Genomic DNA, 15,007 nt, shown 5'->3' on the forward strand with positions numbered 1-15,007 from the left:
CTTTGCCCATATTATTCAAACATGAACACATTTAAAAACTCCTATAAGTGTCTACACTGTAAACTGTGAGTGAGGTGTTTCAACGTGTAACGGCATGCCTGAACAGTGAAGATTTCTGCTGTTAGTAACAGACTAAAATTCAGTTTGGGTGGAGTATTGGGGCACAGCAACTACATTTTAGAGCTCTGCCTAACAAATTGGCATTAGTCATGTGTACTTAGACTGCAGAGGCTAATTTCAATTTAGAGTAACAGTGTTGCTAGACCAATCTAAATAGGGTGAGCCTTAACCTCTTATTATCGTAATATTTTTCTGTGTAAATATGAATTGTACATGAGAAACCATGGCATGATTATATAACCATTAGAGGAAGTTAAACTGTTCATTTTGCTGGGCTAGTAAAAAAAATGTTTTACACAACTGTTTTCAATATTGACAATAATCATTTAAGGTTTCTTGAGCAGCAAATCATCATATTAGAATAATTTCTGAAGGATCATGTGACACAAGACTGGAGCAATGATGCTCAAAATTCAGCTTTGCATCACATGAATACATCACATTTTAAAATACATTCATTATATATTAAAAATATATAATATATATTTTAAATTTTTAAATGTTTAATATTAAAAACATATATATTTGTAATAACAAATGCAGCCTCGGTGAGCAGAAGAGACTTCTTTAAAGACAGTAAAAAATCTTGTTTTCTGTTCTCAAACTTTTTGAAAATTTAAACTTTTATATGTTTGACTCTTTGTAATATTGCAGCCATTTGGTTAATTCATTTAAAGGTGCACTATACAACTTTCCGTCCGCTAGAGGGCACCTATTCAAAACAGAGGTGTAGTTCAGTGGTTCCCAACCTTTTTAGGGGACTGTACCCCAAAACACTTTATCCTTCCTGAAGTACCCCCACAAGCGCATGTGATCGGGGTGATTTTTAGATTTGGTGTAAATTTTAGGTTTGCACAGTGTAACATCTAATTTACCTGTAAATAATAATAATATTTTGACTTCCTATAATAACTCATACTTGTCTTCGTTCAATATTTGTATGACTTTTATTTTCACATCTTCACATGTCCAGAACAATTATACAAAAACAAAGATAACATTTTATATACATTGTAGCAGCCTACTGTTTAGATCTGTGTATGACACAAAAGGACTCCCCAATTAATGAGAAACTTGACCCTGTCTCTCACTCATAAGCTTGGTCAGTCTTGGGGGCAGTGTGGCAACAGCAGCTATCATGCTTTTCTCCAAGCTGAGTCTGTTCCTGTGCTTGGACTTGATTACGGCCATGGATGAAAATGTCACTTCACATAAATATGTAGATCCAAATGGCAGGAGTTCATTCAGAGCATGTTTCCCCAAATAAGGATATTCCTTCTCCACATCCCACCAGAACTGTGACAGGTTTGTTTCTGAGTACCTCATCTTCAGTCCACGGTCTGAGGACACATCCAGCAGATTTTCCTGTAGTCTGGTTGGAATGTTGTTATCCGTACTTTCAGTGATGAAAGGTTTACGGACCCAGTCAAGTTTGGCAGACTTGCTTTCGATATCAGGGAAGTAGTGGTTGAACTCACTGTTGAGTCTGGATAAATGTGTGCTAACTAGTTGCACTATAGGAGCTCTGTCAACTAGGGATGTCCCGATCCGATCACGTGATCGGAAATCGGGCCCGATCAGGTGATTTCAGACTCGATCGGAATCGGACGTTACATCCCGATCAGGACTCGGATATATATGTATATTCTGGGGTGAGAGACAAAGTGAGCACTTGCACCGCGGTTCATCTCACATCTGATGACGCAATAATATAGGTTGTAACTTGATAATAATGCTTTATGTGGGCGGCTATGTTGTAGATGGATACACGTGCTGGCTCAGTGATACATTACAACAGCGCTAATAAAAGAAAACCGTGGGCAAAACGGTCTATCTGTGTAAACTTTGTTCAATTCATGCGAGTGCTGCCGTATTGTCATTGAATATGAGCAGTCATTTTCACTGTCATGTGTAGAGAAGACGCGAATGAGAGCGCGCGCGCTGATCTGTCTCTGTGCATCATCCGAAAGCGTGCACTCGTCGCACAGCGCGCAAATATTGAGTTCTCTTTCAAATCTTGTGGTTAAACGGACCAACTCACACAAGAAGTATGTCAACATGTCCATCTTGATGAGTATCCAAGCAGACATATATGCTGCGTCCCAATTCGCCTACTTATACTACGTCCTAAAAGTATGTACTCTTTTTGTGAAGAAAAGGTATATACTTTTGAGTGTGTAGCTGAAAGGTATGCAAGCTTCGGGACATACTACTTCGCCATCTTTAACAGACTCTGTCGCTGAGTTACGTGCATCCCGTCACCGTTTATCTGCCCTGTCAATCATCGTCAGATTCGTCACAGTTCAAATCCTCCACATGCAGATTAATCTCCTACCGTATCGGAGAGAAATGTAGCCGCTCGTTGATCTGCCATGTCTTTGTGGGTCAGAGATTCTCCTTGTGTGTTTGCAGTTTAAATATAAGGATGCATTTAAAAGTTAATGGCCAAACGTGTCATTACAAAAGTTCACAATGCTGCTGCAGGTGAAATATAATGTGGACAACACTGAATAAATATATTTTTGTCAGGTTAAATATTGATAGTTGGTCACTCAAACCCCTTTATCTAAACTTCTCTTCTTAACCGTTGAACTCGCACATCCGTCATGCTTGTAGTTTTTTAACGCTTTTTATCCACGTTTGTAGTTCTAATCGAATCCTCGTCCAACTCGCAATGGGTTGTGGGCAATATCAGCCGTTAGAGTGCCCATCGATCCGTACATCGAATTCGGACCGGAAATAGTAAACCATCCGGGAATCTTTGGAATACTCTTTTCAACATACTACGATTTGGGACATACTAATTCTATTTTCGAATACTATTTAGGATGGATAGTATGCGAATTGGGACGCAGGGATAGTCTGAATATGCTTTAAGAGGACTTTATGCAGCCGAGAAAGACGACGAGAGCCTTCCATTAGGTCTTAAAGGGGCAGTAGCCGCGCTGTCTGTTTAATGTCAAAGAAAAGATGAGGAATCAAATCAGCCACTACTCTTGATTGAATAGCTTTTGTAAGGATTAGTCTTTAATTTAAACAGTTAAATATGCATTTTACATTTGATTAGCCTACTTTATTCAATTTCTCTACCTAAAAACTAATGTTACACCTATAAAAACCTGAAAAGCATTGTTAATTACACTTCAGTCAAATTACACTTCAAATATTTTTTCCCCACTGAGGCACTAACAGACTTTTTCCGGGATTATTGGGAGCAGATTATTTAATTTAATTTCCATAACTGTTTATTTCACACCAACATAATTAATTGTTCTGCATCTGCAACTCCAGTCCAGGAATTTTTTAATTTTAATGTTGCACTAAAATCCAAAAGTGAAGAATTTATGTTATTTATTACTTGATTGTTCAAGCTACCTCACAGAAGTGCTCTGTTTGTTAGAGTTGTTGAGTGTTAAAATAAGGTGAATAAAATAAAAAATAAGGAACATCCTGGTTTGTTTTTTCGCTCTTCTTTATTCTTTTTTTTATGTATTATAGAAGTATCGGATCAGGACTCGGTATCGGCAGATACTCAAAATCAAATGACTCGGACTCAGACTCGAAGGCAAAAAAACCTGATCGGAACATCCCTACTGTCAACATCACTTGCAGAAAGGTAGCTGTTTAGCTGCTGCAAACAACTTGTGTCCCCATCTTCACATTTACTCTCCCACAGTTTGATCTTCTTCATGAATCCACACACTTTATCATACATGTTTAGGATGTGTGTGTCTTTACCCTGCAAAGTTAAATTCAGGTTGTTCAGTTTGCTAAAAAAATCAGCGAGATATGCAAGGCGGGCTACCCAGTCTGTGTTCTCTAACATAACAACAAGGGGATGTGAATGTTCTGCCAGAAAAGCGCTTACTTCGTTGCGCAGCTCCAAAAGCCTCTTGGTGCTCAACGCCACTGTCATGACAGAGCCTTTCAAACAGTCTGTGATTCAGAGGCCGCGATTCGTCAAAGTTTATCACTTTCACTGCGTCATTCGAAAAAACTTACTGGCCAGTGCCTCTCTGTGGTTGATGCAGTGATTCCACTGAACGTCGGGGTTTACTTCCTTAATATGTGCTATTAATCCTTTCACCCTCCCAGTCATTGATGCAGCACCATCCGTGCACACATGAATACAGGACTTCCAATCCAGGTTGAGCTCTGAGAAAAAGGTGTCGATAACGTGAAACACATCTTTACCGATAGTGCTCCCCGTTAGCTTCTTGCAGAATAGAATGTGCTCGTTAATTTCAGAAATGTCTCTGTATCGCACAAACGCAATAAGCTGGGCTTCCCTGCTAACATCTGTTGATTCGTCCAACTGCAGCGCAAATATACCAGACAGTTTTAACTTTTCCACTACTTGATCGACAATATCAACGGCCTTGTCATCAATCCTCAGGCACACTGTGTTATTGGACAATGGCACCGTTTTCAGCGCGTCAGCTGCTTTCTTATCAATCATTGTTTCTGCAAGAATTACAGCAGCAGGCAAAATTAGCTCCTCAGCAACAGTAAATGGCTTTTTGGATTTAGCCACAAGTAGTGACACAGCATATGAAGCCTCCAATGCTTTCGTTGACACTGCAGTCGCTTTTTTTAATTTTTCTTGACTTCCCTTAAATTCCGATAGTCTTCTTTGAAAAAACTCTGCTGTCTTACCGACACAGGAAAGATGCTTGGTATTAAGGTGTCGTAGTAAATGGGCTGGTTTCATGCTATTATTAGAGAACACATCCCTACAGAGGAAACAGAGCGGCTGAGGCGGTTCAGTAGATGTGGACGTAAAACCGAAAATGACATACTGTTCATGAAATTGACAGTACTTTGACTTATCAGCTTTCTTTCTTTTTTCCATTGGTTCACTTGAGCTGCCGCTAGCACTGTTGCTGTTTGGAGCGGCGTGTTTTTTTAGCCATTGATCCATAGCTAGCTAGTGTTTCTGGGTTTCTGTCAAAGCTAGACTCTCTGCCTGTTGCTATGGTTACACTACCGCCCGGCAGCACACGGCCACGGACAAGCGAGCTGAGAATCAATTGGGGGAAGGACAGGGTGACTTAACTGAATGATTTACATATTATAACATGATTATTATAATGTTTTGAGAATCATCCCATGTACCCCCTGGGGACTGCTCGCGTACCCCTAGGGGTACACGGACCCCCGGTTGGGAAACACTGGGTAGTTTGATGACGCCAAGTTTGAGCGCAGCATGTTGGGACATGTGGTCTTCAGCTCACAACCGGTGGAAAATAGGACACGGGCAGAAATCATGTTCATGGATGCGGTTATTAACGTTACTGTAGTGCTGAGCACGGCTGCTGGAGCGTTTGTTACACAAACACACGCCTCGCGAGCACCGGGGCTTTTATTATGACGGGACGCGACACAGGTCGCCGGGCGCCTGTACTATTTCCTCTTTTCCGGTTATGAGTATGAGGTAATAGAGCTCTGTTTATCATATTAGATACATTTAAGTGTGTTTAAAATGATGTTATGACGTTACTCTGTGCATTCACTTGGCACTGCTGTGACACCTGTTTAAACTGCTATGAGAAAAGCCAAAAGCCACTTTTGCCAAATAAAACCTAGGGTAACGCAGATATGACACAATTGACAGGCAACTCCCTCAAACGCTATGCCGACATGTCCCAGGTCCTTGGTAAAAATAGCAATTTTCTCACAATTTACAAATAGTTGGAAACATTTGGGATATTGTAAGTACTCAACTGAACTAAATATATGACACTGGCCTAGTGGTTTTTGAATATTTTACTGCAAAAATACTACATAGTGCACCTATAAGGTATTTTTTTTTGTTTCATTAATGCACACACAGCACTCCATATTGACAGAAAAACACATAATTGTTGACATTTTTGCAGATTTATTAAAAAAGATAAACTGAAATATGTCATGGTTCTAAATATTATGAACCTTTGCTCAGTATTTAGTAGAAGCACCCTTTTGATCTAATACAGCCATGAGTATTTTTAGGAACAAGCTGCAGATGGAGAGAAAACTTGATGCAACAAGTTTTTTACACCTGGATTTGGGGATCCTGTGCCATTCCTCCTTGCAGATCCTCTCCAGTTCTGTCAGGTTGGATGATAAACTTTGGTGGACAGCCGTTTTCAGGTCTCTCCAGAGATGCTCAGTTGGGTTTAAGTCAGGGCTCTGGCTGGGCCATTCAAGAACATTCACGGAGTTGTTGTGAAGCCACTTCTTCGTTATTTTAGCTGTGCGCTTAGGGTCATTTTCTTGTTGGAAGGTGAACCTTCGGCCCAGTCTGAGGTCTTGAGCACTCTGGAGAAGGTTTAGGTCCAGAATATCCCTGTACTTGGCCGCATTCATCTTTCCCTTGATTGCAACCAGTCAACCTGTCCCTGGAGCTGAAAAACACCCCCACAGCATGATGCTGCCACCACCATGATTCACTGTTGAGACTGTATTGGACAGGTAATGAGCAGTACCTGGTTTTCTCCACACACTTTGAGTTCTTCAGGTGTTTTTTTTTTTTTTTTTTTAGCAAACTCCATGCAGGCTTTCATGTGTCTTGCACTGAGGAGAGGCTTCCGTCGGGCCATCCTGCCATAAAGCCCTGACTGGTGGAGGGCTGCAGTAATGGTTGACTTTCTACAACTTTCTCCTATCTCCTGACTGCATTTCTGGAGCTCAGCCACAGTGATCTTTGGGTTCTTCTTTACCTCTCTCACCAAGGCTCTTCTCCCCCGATAGCTCAGTTTGGCTGGACGGCCAGCTCTAGGAAGGGTTCTGACCGTCCCAAACATCTTCCATTTAAGGATTATGGAGGCCACTGTGCTCTTAGGAACCTTAAGTGCAGTTACCTTTTGTAATCTTCTGTCTCTGAGCTCTTCAGGCAGTTCCTTTGACCTCATGATTCTCATTTGCTCTGACATGCACTGTGAGCTGTAAGGTCTTATAAAGACAGGTGTGTGGCTTTCCTTATCAAGTCCAATCAATATAATCAAACAGCTGGACTCAAACGAAGGTGTAGAACTATCTAAGGCTGCGTTTACACGTGAGCGGCTATTTTCATAAATGGACAATTTCAACCTCTCTGGTTTCAAAAATAACATTGTGCACACGTACCCATTTATATATTCCGCCAAGAGCATGCCAAACCTGTAGGTGGCTGTTTAACCCTTAAAGACCGAGACAGCCGCCCGCGGCTAAAAATAACTATCGTTCTAAAATGTTTAATAACTTTTAAACCGCAAATCCAATCTGTATGCTGTAAACTGCACCGTAAAGAGGAGAATCTCCGCTTTCTAAAGGTATAACATTAATCGCGATTGATCATTCAGGGGCTCCGTAGTCAGCATCGATGCGTCATCAAAATGTGCAGCATTGACTAAAAATAACTATCGATCTAAAATGTTTAATAACTTTTAAACCGCTAATCCAATCTGTATGCTTTAAACTGCACCATAAAGAGGAGAATCTCTGCTTTCCATAGGTATAATATGGATCTGCAACAATCATTGCGCGATTGATCATTCAGAGGCTCCATAGTCAGCATGGATGCGTCAACAAAATATGCAGCATTGATTTGTCCAGGAAACACACGTGGGTTGTTCCCCTGAGCCAAACAGAATTTTTTTTTTATTAGTCCCACCCCCCTATGCCCAGATTCGTTGAAACTTTGATCAATTCAACCAATAAACACAGTGTTTGGTCTTTTGAACCACGAATCACGTTTCTCTGAAAAATGAACGTGGGTGTGAATTTGCATGCATCATGAAACCAAACAGAAATAAACGCGTGCAAAGCGCTCTCTCAGAGCACAGCCAGTATATTTCTCTATTTGTATGTAGTTTGTGTTTTACACAATTTTCACTATTATATTTTCCTCAATTTGTGTTTGAGAAGATTATGTGCAGAGAGGTTGAAATGTCCGTTTATGAAAATAGCCGCCCACATGTAAAAGTAGCCTCAGTATATTTTATTTCACGGTTTGTTGTCACAACTTGATGTATTGTTTGCGTTTGTTTTTCATGTTCAAATTATAATATATTTCTATGAAGAAAAATGTTTGTTTCAGTGTTGTTATTATATAACAATCTTTCTATTTACTTTATTACTTGAACTTTTTTGGACACATTATCAGTAAATAAAATACACCTGTTTTCACTCAAAAACCTAGAAACGCCTAGAATAATGTTATAATAAATGGCTATAACTTGTTGAGGGATTGTTACATGTAGACAAAATTTAATCTGGAAGTGTAAAACAACCAAGTCTAACTTTCTAAAGGAAAAAATCCAAACTTCATGAAGTTCTGTTCGAGTTCACAGTAAAAACATCACATTTTTGCTGCCATTTTTCTTGAAATTATATTAATTTAATCCATTCTCAGAATAAATAAATGTAAAATTGGGACATCAAATGAGCTAGATGGAAACTTCAGGTTCTCTTGTTTAAAATGATATATAGCACTTGATGATAACTGCTAGAATGGGGGAGAAAAACAAAGAAAAGTAGAGGCACATCAGGCGCCCCAAAAATGTTCTAGGTCTTTAAGGGTTAATGAGAAGCGCAAGCACACTTAAGCCAATCAGGATCCCAGCGGTGCTGGTGGTGACGTGGTGTGGTTTTTTTCGTTTTGGAGGGAGAAATTGTTGCAAAATTGCTGACCTCCAAACACTCATTCTTCACTGCTCCTCGACATAATGGAGCAGCCATATTTGCAAATGCAAAACGACAAGAAGAGTTTGTACCAACATAAATATGACTGCTTCTCTGAACGCTTTCATAATCAAATGTAAACATAGGTTGCACTTTTGACGTAGATGCGAGCTGTGGCGCATACTGTGACGTTTGCTGCCTAAACACCCGTTTGTCTCGGTTAACATACAAATGTGCAAACTAAGATTTTAAAAATCTCCATTCTGGCCAGAGTTTTTAGAAAGACTCATTTTTAGAGGCGAATTCACCATTTACGTGTAAAGGAAGGGCGCAAAGGGAAAAGTCTCCGTTTTTAAAAATAACCATGTACGTAAACAATCTCTCAAGGATGATCAGAAAAAGTGGACAGCACCTGAATTAAATATATGAGTGTCACAGCAAAGGGTCTAAATACTTAGGACCATGCAATATTTCAGTTTTTCTTTTTTAATAAATCTGCAAAATATGTCTGTGTTTTTCTGAGAGGGGGGGGGGATTCCCCTACACACCTTCTAGAACCATACTTCTAGACACCCAAATATTTTTACTCTACTAGACTTCTCTCCACTTGTTCCACAGGTATCTAGTTTTTCACTTCAGCACTATCACTTGGGAAAAGAAGTAAGATCTCTAGTGTAGAGCAGTAATCAGACAGACTCCAAACAATGCCTTTGATAATGCTTTAATCACAGCAAGGAGGACCTCATTTAAATCACAGAGAATCTCACCGGAATACAACAGTTTTTATAGATTAGGTACATTGCAAAGGTAACACCCCACTGCCCCACACTCTCTAGTATGAAAAATATGTTTTTGACTAGTCCAGCTTATAGGTCATGGGGTAATTATATTTAGTTAGCAATCTAGCCATGTTCATATGCTTATGTTATTTCAACAAACCCCTTTTGCCTAAAGTGTTACAAAAGCATACAAATGTTAAGCCTACAAGAAAAATAAATGAAGCACTGAACTGATTTAAGTAAAAGAACTCAAGTATATATCATTATGCAAAATTAATCTCATGACTCTTTCGGGTGGTTAAATCAGTTTCATTGCATGTTTGAAATGTTGGGAAACATTTCTGTCCAGCAGGGCACTGACCATTATGGGAACAGAATTCGGCACACGTTGGAGTCCTCTTCAGTTCTTCAGTTGTGTACATAGACTGCATGGATAGAGATTCAGAATTAGTGGCATTAAGCGTGAAATGTACAGCACAAAACACTCTTGCTTCCTATATATTACTCATCTTTATTTATTCATATATATATATATATATATACCTTAAATTGGAGCCATGCACTGAAGTCCACATCCATTGTGGCAACATATCTCATTCTTTTCACAGTTACTGTCATCGGCACACAATGCAAAACGTATCCGGCGACACATTTCTTTTGTATAAAATTTTTGTGGACACACTCCTGGTTTTACTGCTATACAGACGAGACAGAGAAAACATATCACTGACTGCTGAATACATTTTTCAGTGTAAAAAACAAATATGGTATTGTACATATATATTATTGGAATATGTTTTACAAGAAATAACTATTTCCATCTTTCTGCTTCTTCATGTCCATGAACATTACTGCATACCTTAAAACATTCAACAGATTCAAGTGTATTATAATATAATATAATATAATATAATATAATATAATATAATATAATATAATATAATATAATATTAGGGCTATCAAAATTAACAAAAACATTTCTTGTCATCCTTTGGCTAGATGTACAATATATGATCACAGTCTTATTCATGCGTATGCTTTAAAAAACATTCAAGCGTTATAAAACACAAAAGCGAATGCAGTCTTAAATGAATGGAAATACGATAAGAAAATGGTGTGTGTCAGTGGCAATTGAGGTTGAAATGTTTTTAGCATTTAAGGTAAAGATGAGGACATCAGATTAATTATTCTGCTAATAAACTTGCTGCTGTTTGCCATTAATGATAATCAAAGAACAAAAGAAAAAGAGAAAACCACTCACTGCTGTTGACTGAATAATATTTGTAGCTTTAACCTTTAAGAATTAATCTATATTGAACATATAATTTACACAGTGAAGACTGCAAAGTGTTTGATAACGTTATATTTCCTGTCTGTTAGGCCTGAAAATCTTAAAGCACTGTTCACAAGGTTACAAAGGTTAAAAACATTGAAAAAAATAACTTTTGATTCATTTTAGTAGCCTGGATGCCAGCCAAACTTGCCCACAATATTTGAGTTCGGGAAGTTCGGTCTGGACTTGATCCGTTGTGGAGCAACTATGCTCGATCCAGAGCCGTTCGGACCAATCAAATTGTTAGGGTGGGCTTTATACGATGATAGACAGATGATCAACAGTAACGTAATCATCCACGTCACCAAAGAGCGTTTGGGGTGACTTCGTTCAAATCCTAAACGGAGAACTTGTTCGTATATGCATTCACCTGCATATTACTCTCAAAATGTATGATAAAGTTGGTAAGTAGTCTGTATCCAACACCAGCAAAGATCGTTACTTACGTTACTTTGATTGGTTGTAGGACTATCCAATTGAGTGCAGAGGCATTTTTTTTTCCTGGTTCGGTTGAAACGCATCCCATAATCACAGTCCAATGGAGCAGTATCAGACTCATAATCTGACTAGAATCTAAGTATGACACGTCAGGCTAATAGATCTGGCTATGTGAGACTATAGTTTGAATTTCAAACCTTTCTTTGCATGACACATAAGCTCCTTTCAAACATACAGTCTTTTTTGTTAAATTACCGGTAGCAGACTGGGCCAATAGAAAAAAAACACAAAATATCATAATAAATACCTTTAACTGGAGCCATACACTCAAGTACACATCCATTGTGGCAGCATTTCTCATTCTTGGCACAGTCACTGTCATAGTCACACATCCAACCGAAACGTGCCCTGGCACAAAATTCTCGATCAAATTTTCCACGTGGACACACTCCTGGCTTTACTGACATGACAGAGAAAACATATTACTGAATGCTGAATGAATTTTTCACAGAATTTTATTTTGTAAGTTGTACTTTTGTAAGTTTGTAATATGTTTCACGACAAAAAAAAGAGTGGTGAGAAAATGAGATGAGCGTGACCGCGTCTGTTCCTTCACGGCGTATGATGTCATCATGTCGGAAAGGTCAAGCCTGTGGCGTAGGTGGAAGTACCAACCCAGTGCCGAAAAACTCAAGACATCGCTGTTTTATCTTTATTTTTGTAAAAGACGTTTGATTTAGTCTTTGCACGTTCGCTTTAACACTGGATTGCTACTTCCACGTTCGTGATCTTTCCAATGTGATGACGTCATACATTGTGCAAAACCAGAACACAAAAATCGAGCTCTTCCTTTAAAACTGTATTGATTTGGACCTTCAACTCGTTGGTTTCCATTTAAGTCCATTATATGGTGAAAAATCATTGAATGTTTTCCTCAAAAAAACTTGACATGAACATCTTGGATGACATGGAGTGAGTTAATTATCAGGAAAGTTTAATTCTAAAGTGAACTAATCCTTTAATGTTTAAAAATATATATATATTGCAGCGACAGTAGTGGTATTGTATTGGTATCAAACATTTTTTGTAAAGATGGCCGTAAAGGCTGTAAAGACATTTAAAATGACTGAAATAATTTGGTTAAGTCATATGGAATTATAATGCGGTGTCTGTCTGGAATTACATTTGCTGTGTTTCCCTAAAAATAACTGCACGACTTGGATTCAGTCAATCAGATTCAAGCCCAATAATATAATATAATATAATATAATATAATATAATATAATATAATATAATATAATATAATATAATATAATATAATACCTGGAGCTGGAGCCATACACTGAAGTCCACATCCATTGTGGCAGCATTTCTCATTCTTGGCACATTTACTGTCATCGGCACACGGCACAAAACTTATCCGGGCACACTGGTCTGCTGTATAACGTCCGCGTGGACACCGTCCTGCTGTACAGACACATGACAGAGAACACACATCACTGAATGCTAAATACATTTTTAGTGTAACATTTTTTTGTGCAAGTTGTACCCATTATTGGAATATGTTTTACAAGAAAAAACTATTTTAGCCTTTCTTACTTTAAATGTTTTATTCGAGTGTGTGTGTGTGTGTGTGTGTGTGTGTGTGTGTGTGTGTGTGTGTGTGTGTGTGTGTGTGTGCTTTTTCCTGTTGTATGCTGTAAAGAACTGAAATCTTTTGGCGAAGTGATATGGACATGTAATGCGGTCAAGACTAAAACTAATTCAAACATTCATCAACCAATCATATTCATACATTCAACAGCCCCGGAGTATGATAATAATCTAATCTAATCTAATCTAATCTAATCTAATCTAATCTAATCTAATCTAATCTAATCTAATATAATATAATATAATATAATTTCACTAAACAGAATCATTAGGAGAGACCAGGGTATAATAGTTTGTTTTAGCATCTGTAAGTGGTTTTGCAATATGTCTCAAACTTATTCACATACATATTTATTTAGTGTCAAATATAAAAAAAAGTGTATAACAAGAGTTGCAACCAATTGTATCTGTCAGAAAACTCAGACTTTTACTGAATTTTATAAATTATAATAAGCTCCCCATGTTATATTGTATCATTTGTTGTAAAAACAGGAAAATACAACATTTTATATTTATGTTGTTTAACTGTAAAAAAACAACAACAACAAAAAAACACATATGTATGTTCTTACCTGTGTTTAGTCCTGTAGCAGCTTCTGTTGAGCTCAAGCATCCAGACAGACACAATAACACCGCGCAGAGGACTAGAGCTGTCATCCTGACGACCTGCAATCACACAATGAGCTCTGCTGGAAAATCTCTCAGAAAGACCAAGTATTTGAGTTAGCCCTCAACCAATGGCGTGAGTTTGGGGCGGGGTGGTTTGTTTTGGCGAACAATAGAACACTTCCTCAAGTGTTTAAAGATCCAAGGGGTGAGTGATACATTTAGAAAGCTCCGTGCCTATATTACTCATTACTTACTCATTTGCTTACTCATTTACATTTTCCACAGCTAAAGTCACAAGTCTGACCATGTTATATTTCAAATCTGAAGATAATAAGTCTAAAACTCAAAATTTTATTAAATGTTTTACAAGATCATGTTGTAAATCATGTTGTGATTTTATTTTGAGATTTCTCTAAAATGTTACTTGATGTTTATTGCCATCTCTTCTGAGCTTTCATTCACTATTGCCTCGATTGTTTGAAGTGCAAACTGCACCTCAAAGGTGCAGAGGTGTGAATGTGTACTGGGGAGACAGTCTCCCCAGCACACATTCACACCTCTGTGGTCGGGTTATGGCTCTAATTATTATTCCTTTGTCTGCATTGTAAATACTAATGACTCTCTATTCAAACTGTTCTATTCAAACCTCATTTCTTTTATCGAACTTCTCACTTCACCTTCTCTGAGACTCTATCAAATGCCTTTCTTGCAATAAATAAATAAACAAACAAACAAACAAACAAACAAATAAATAAATCAGTAGTTTTACAATTTAAAAAAAAATCATACAAATAAAGTATTTGCTCAGTGGCAGGTGCATTTTAGGGCAATTTAGCACGTTAGCTTAGCACACCAGCAAAACAACAATTTAGAAGATTAAAATCATGTTTCTTTACAAACTTACTTCATAAGTGGAGTGTTTTACGTAACCTTAGTGGTCTCATGTGAATTTGGGTTAAAAAAAAAACCTGACAGAAAATACACAGTGATAAAAGCTATGTCCAATAGCATTGCATTATAAATATAATATATTATGAAACCACGCAACATGGCATAAAGAACAAAGACAAACCATATATTTTTGCGATTGTGTGTTTATTGTCTTCAAATGTGTCTATCTGCATGTAGTAGCGATCTCTGGAAGATTGCTTTGGCAATGTCACATGCCCTGCGTCCCAGTTCGCATATTTTCCATACTAAATTGAATTCAAAAACAGAATTAGTATGTCCCAAATCATAGTATGCTGAAAAGAGTATTCCAAAGATACCCAGATGGTTTACTATTTTCTGTCCGATTTCGAAGTGCGGATCAATGCACACTCTAACGGCTGATGCGCACTTCGTCAGGCGGAACTGACGACGCCGAATCATCAAACGACACTTGAGGATAGCAAAAAAGGCTCTCATGACACACATCATGTTCAGGCTGTGC

The 15,007-nt window shown here is 38.1% G+C and overlaps 2 protein-coding genes across 5 annotated transcripts; both read right to left on the bottom strand.

The window, feature by feature from the left end:
- Nucleotides 1–1,182: 1,182 nt before the first annotated feature.
- On the bottom strand, nt 1,183–4,579 carry LOC137079513 (zinc finger BED domain-containing protein 5-like). Its single transcript, XM_067447465.1, has 4 exons — nt 4,123–4,579; nt 3,989–4,029; nt 3,696–3,859; nt 1,183–1,606 (listed from the first exon to the last, which is right to left on the bottom strand). Exons 1-4 carry the CDS (start codon nt 4,577–4,579, stop codon nt 1,183–1,185), a joined length of 1,086 nt encoding a protein of 361 aa, XP_067303566.1.
- Nucleotides 4,580–9,474: 4,895 nt separating this feature from the next.
- On the bottom strand, nt 9,475–13,669 carry LOC137078893 (WAP four-disulfide core domain protein 5-like). 4 transcript variants are annotated; one of them, XM_067446695.1, is made up of 4 exons: nt 13,539–13,669; nt 12,637–12,780; nt 11,621–11,773; nt 9,475–9,967 (listed from the first exon to the last, which is right to left on the bottom strand). In XM_067446695.1, the coding sequence occupies exons 1-4, from the start codon at nt 13,621–13,623 to the stop codon at nt 9,951–9,953; spliced, it is 399 nt and encodes a 132-aa protein (XP_067302796.1). In that variant the 5' UTR covers nt 13,624–13,669; the 3' UTR covers nt 9,475–9,950. The 4 variants fall into 4 exon arrangements, with proteins under 4 accessions (XP_067302796.1, XP_067302794.1, XP_067302793.1 ...); XM_067446693.1 differs by lacking the exon at nt 9,475–9,967 and adding an exon at nt 10,086–10,235; XM_067446692.1 differs by lacking the exon at nt 9,475–9,967 and adding an exon at nt 10,086–10,238.
- Nucleotides 13,670–15,007: the final 1,338 nt, after the last annotated feature.

The sequence above is a fragment of the Pseudorasbora parva genome, chromosome 6, assembly GCF_024679245.1.
Source record: "Pseudorasbora parva isolate DD20220531a chromosome 6, ASM2467924v1, whole genome shotgun sequence".
In the NCBI taxonomy this organism is placed as follows: domain Eukaryota; kingdom Metazoa; phylum Chordata; class Actinopteri; order Cypriniformes; family Gobionidae; genus Pseudorasbora; species Pseudorasbora parva.

Coding starts and splice junctions, on each gene's coding strand:
- LOC137079513 (XM_067447465.1), bottom strand. CDS start 4,579: ATGATTGATAAGAAAGCAGCTGACGCGCTGAAAACGGTGCCATTGTCC. Junction 3,860..3,988: donor TTTTGGAGCTGCGCAACGAA/GTAAGCGCTTTT, acceptor TTAACTTTGCAG/GGTAAAGACACACACATCCT. Junction 1,607..3,695: donor AGTAGGGATGTTCCGATCAG/GTTTTTTTGCCT, acceptor ACATTTATCCAG/ACTCAACAGTGAGTTCAACC.
- LOC137078893 (XM_067446692.1), bottom strand. CDS start 13,623: ATGACAGCTCTAGTCCTCTGCGCGGTGTTATTGTGTCTGTCTGGATGC. Junction 12,781..13,538: donor TGCTACAGGACTAAACACAG/GTAAGAACATAC, acceptor GTGTCTGTACAG/CAGGACGGTGTCCACGCGGA. Junction 11,774..12,636: donor GTGTATGGCTCCAGCTCCAG/GTATTATATTAT, acceptor CTGTCATGTCAG/TAAAGCCAGGAGTGTGTCCA.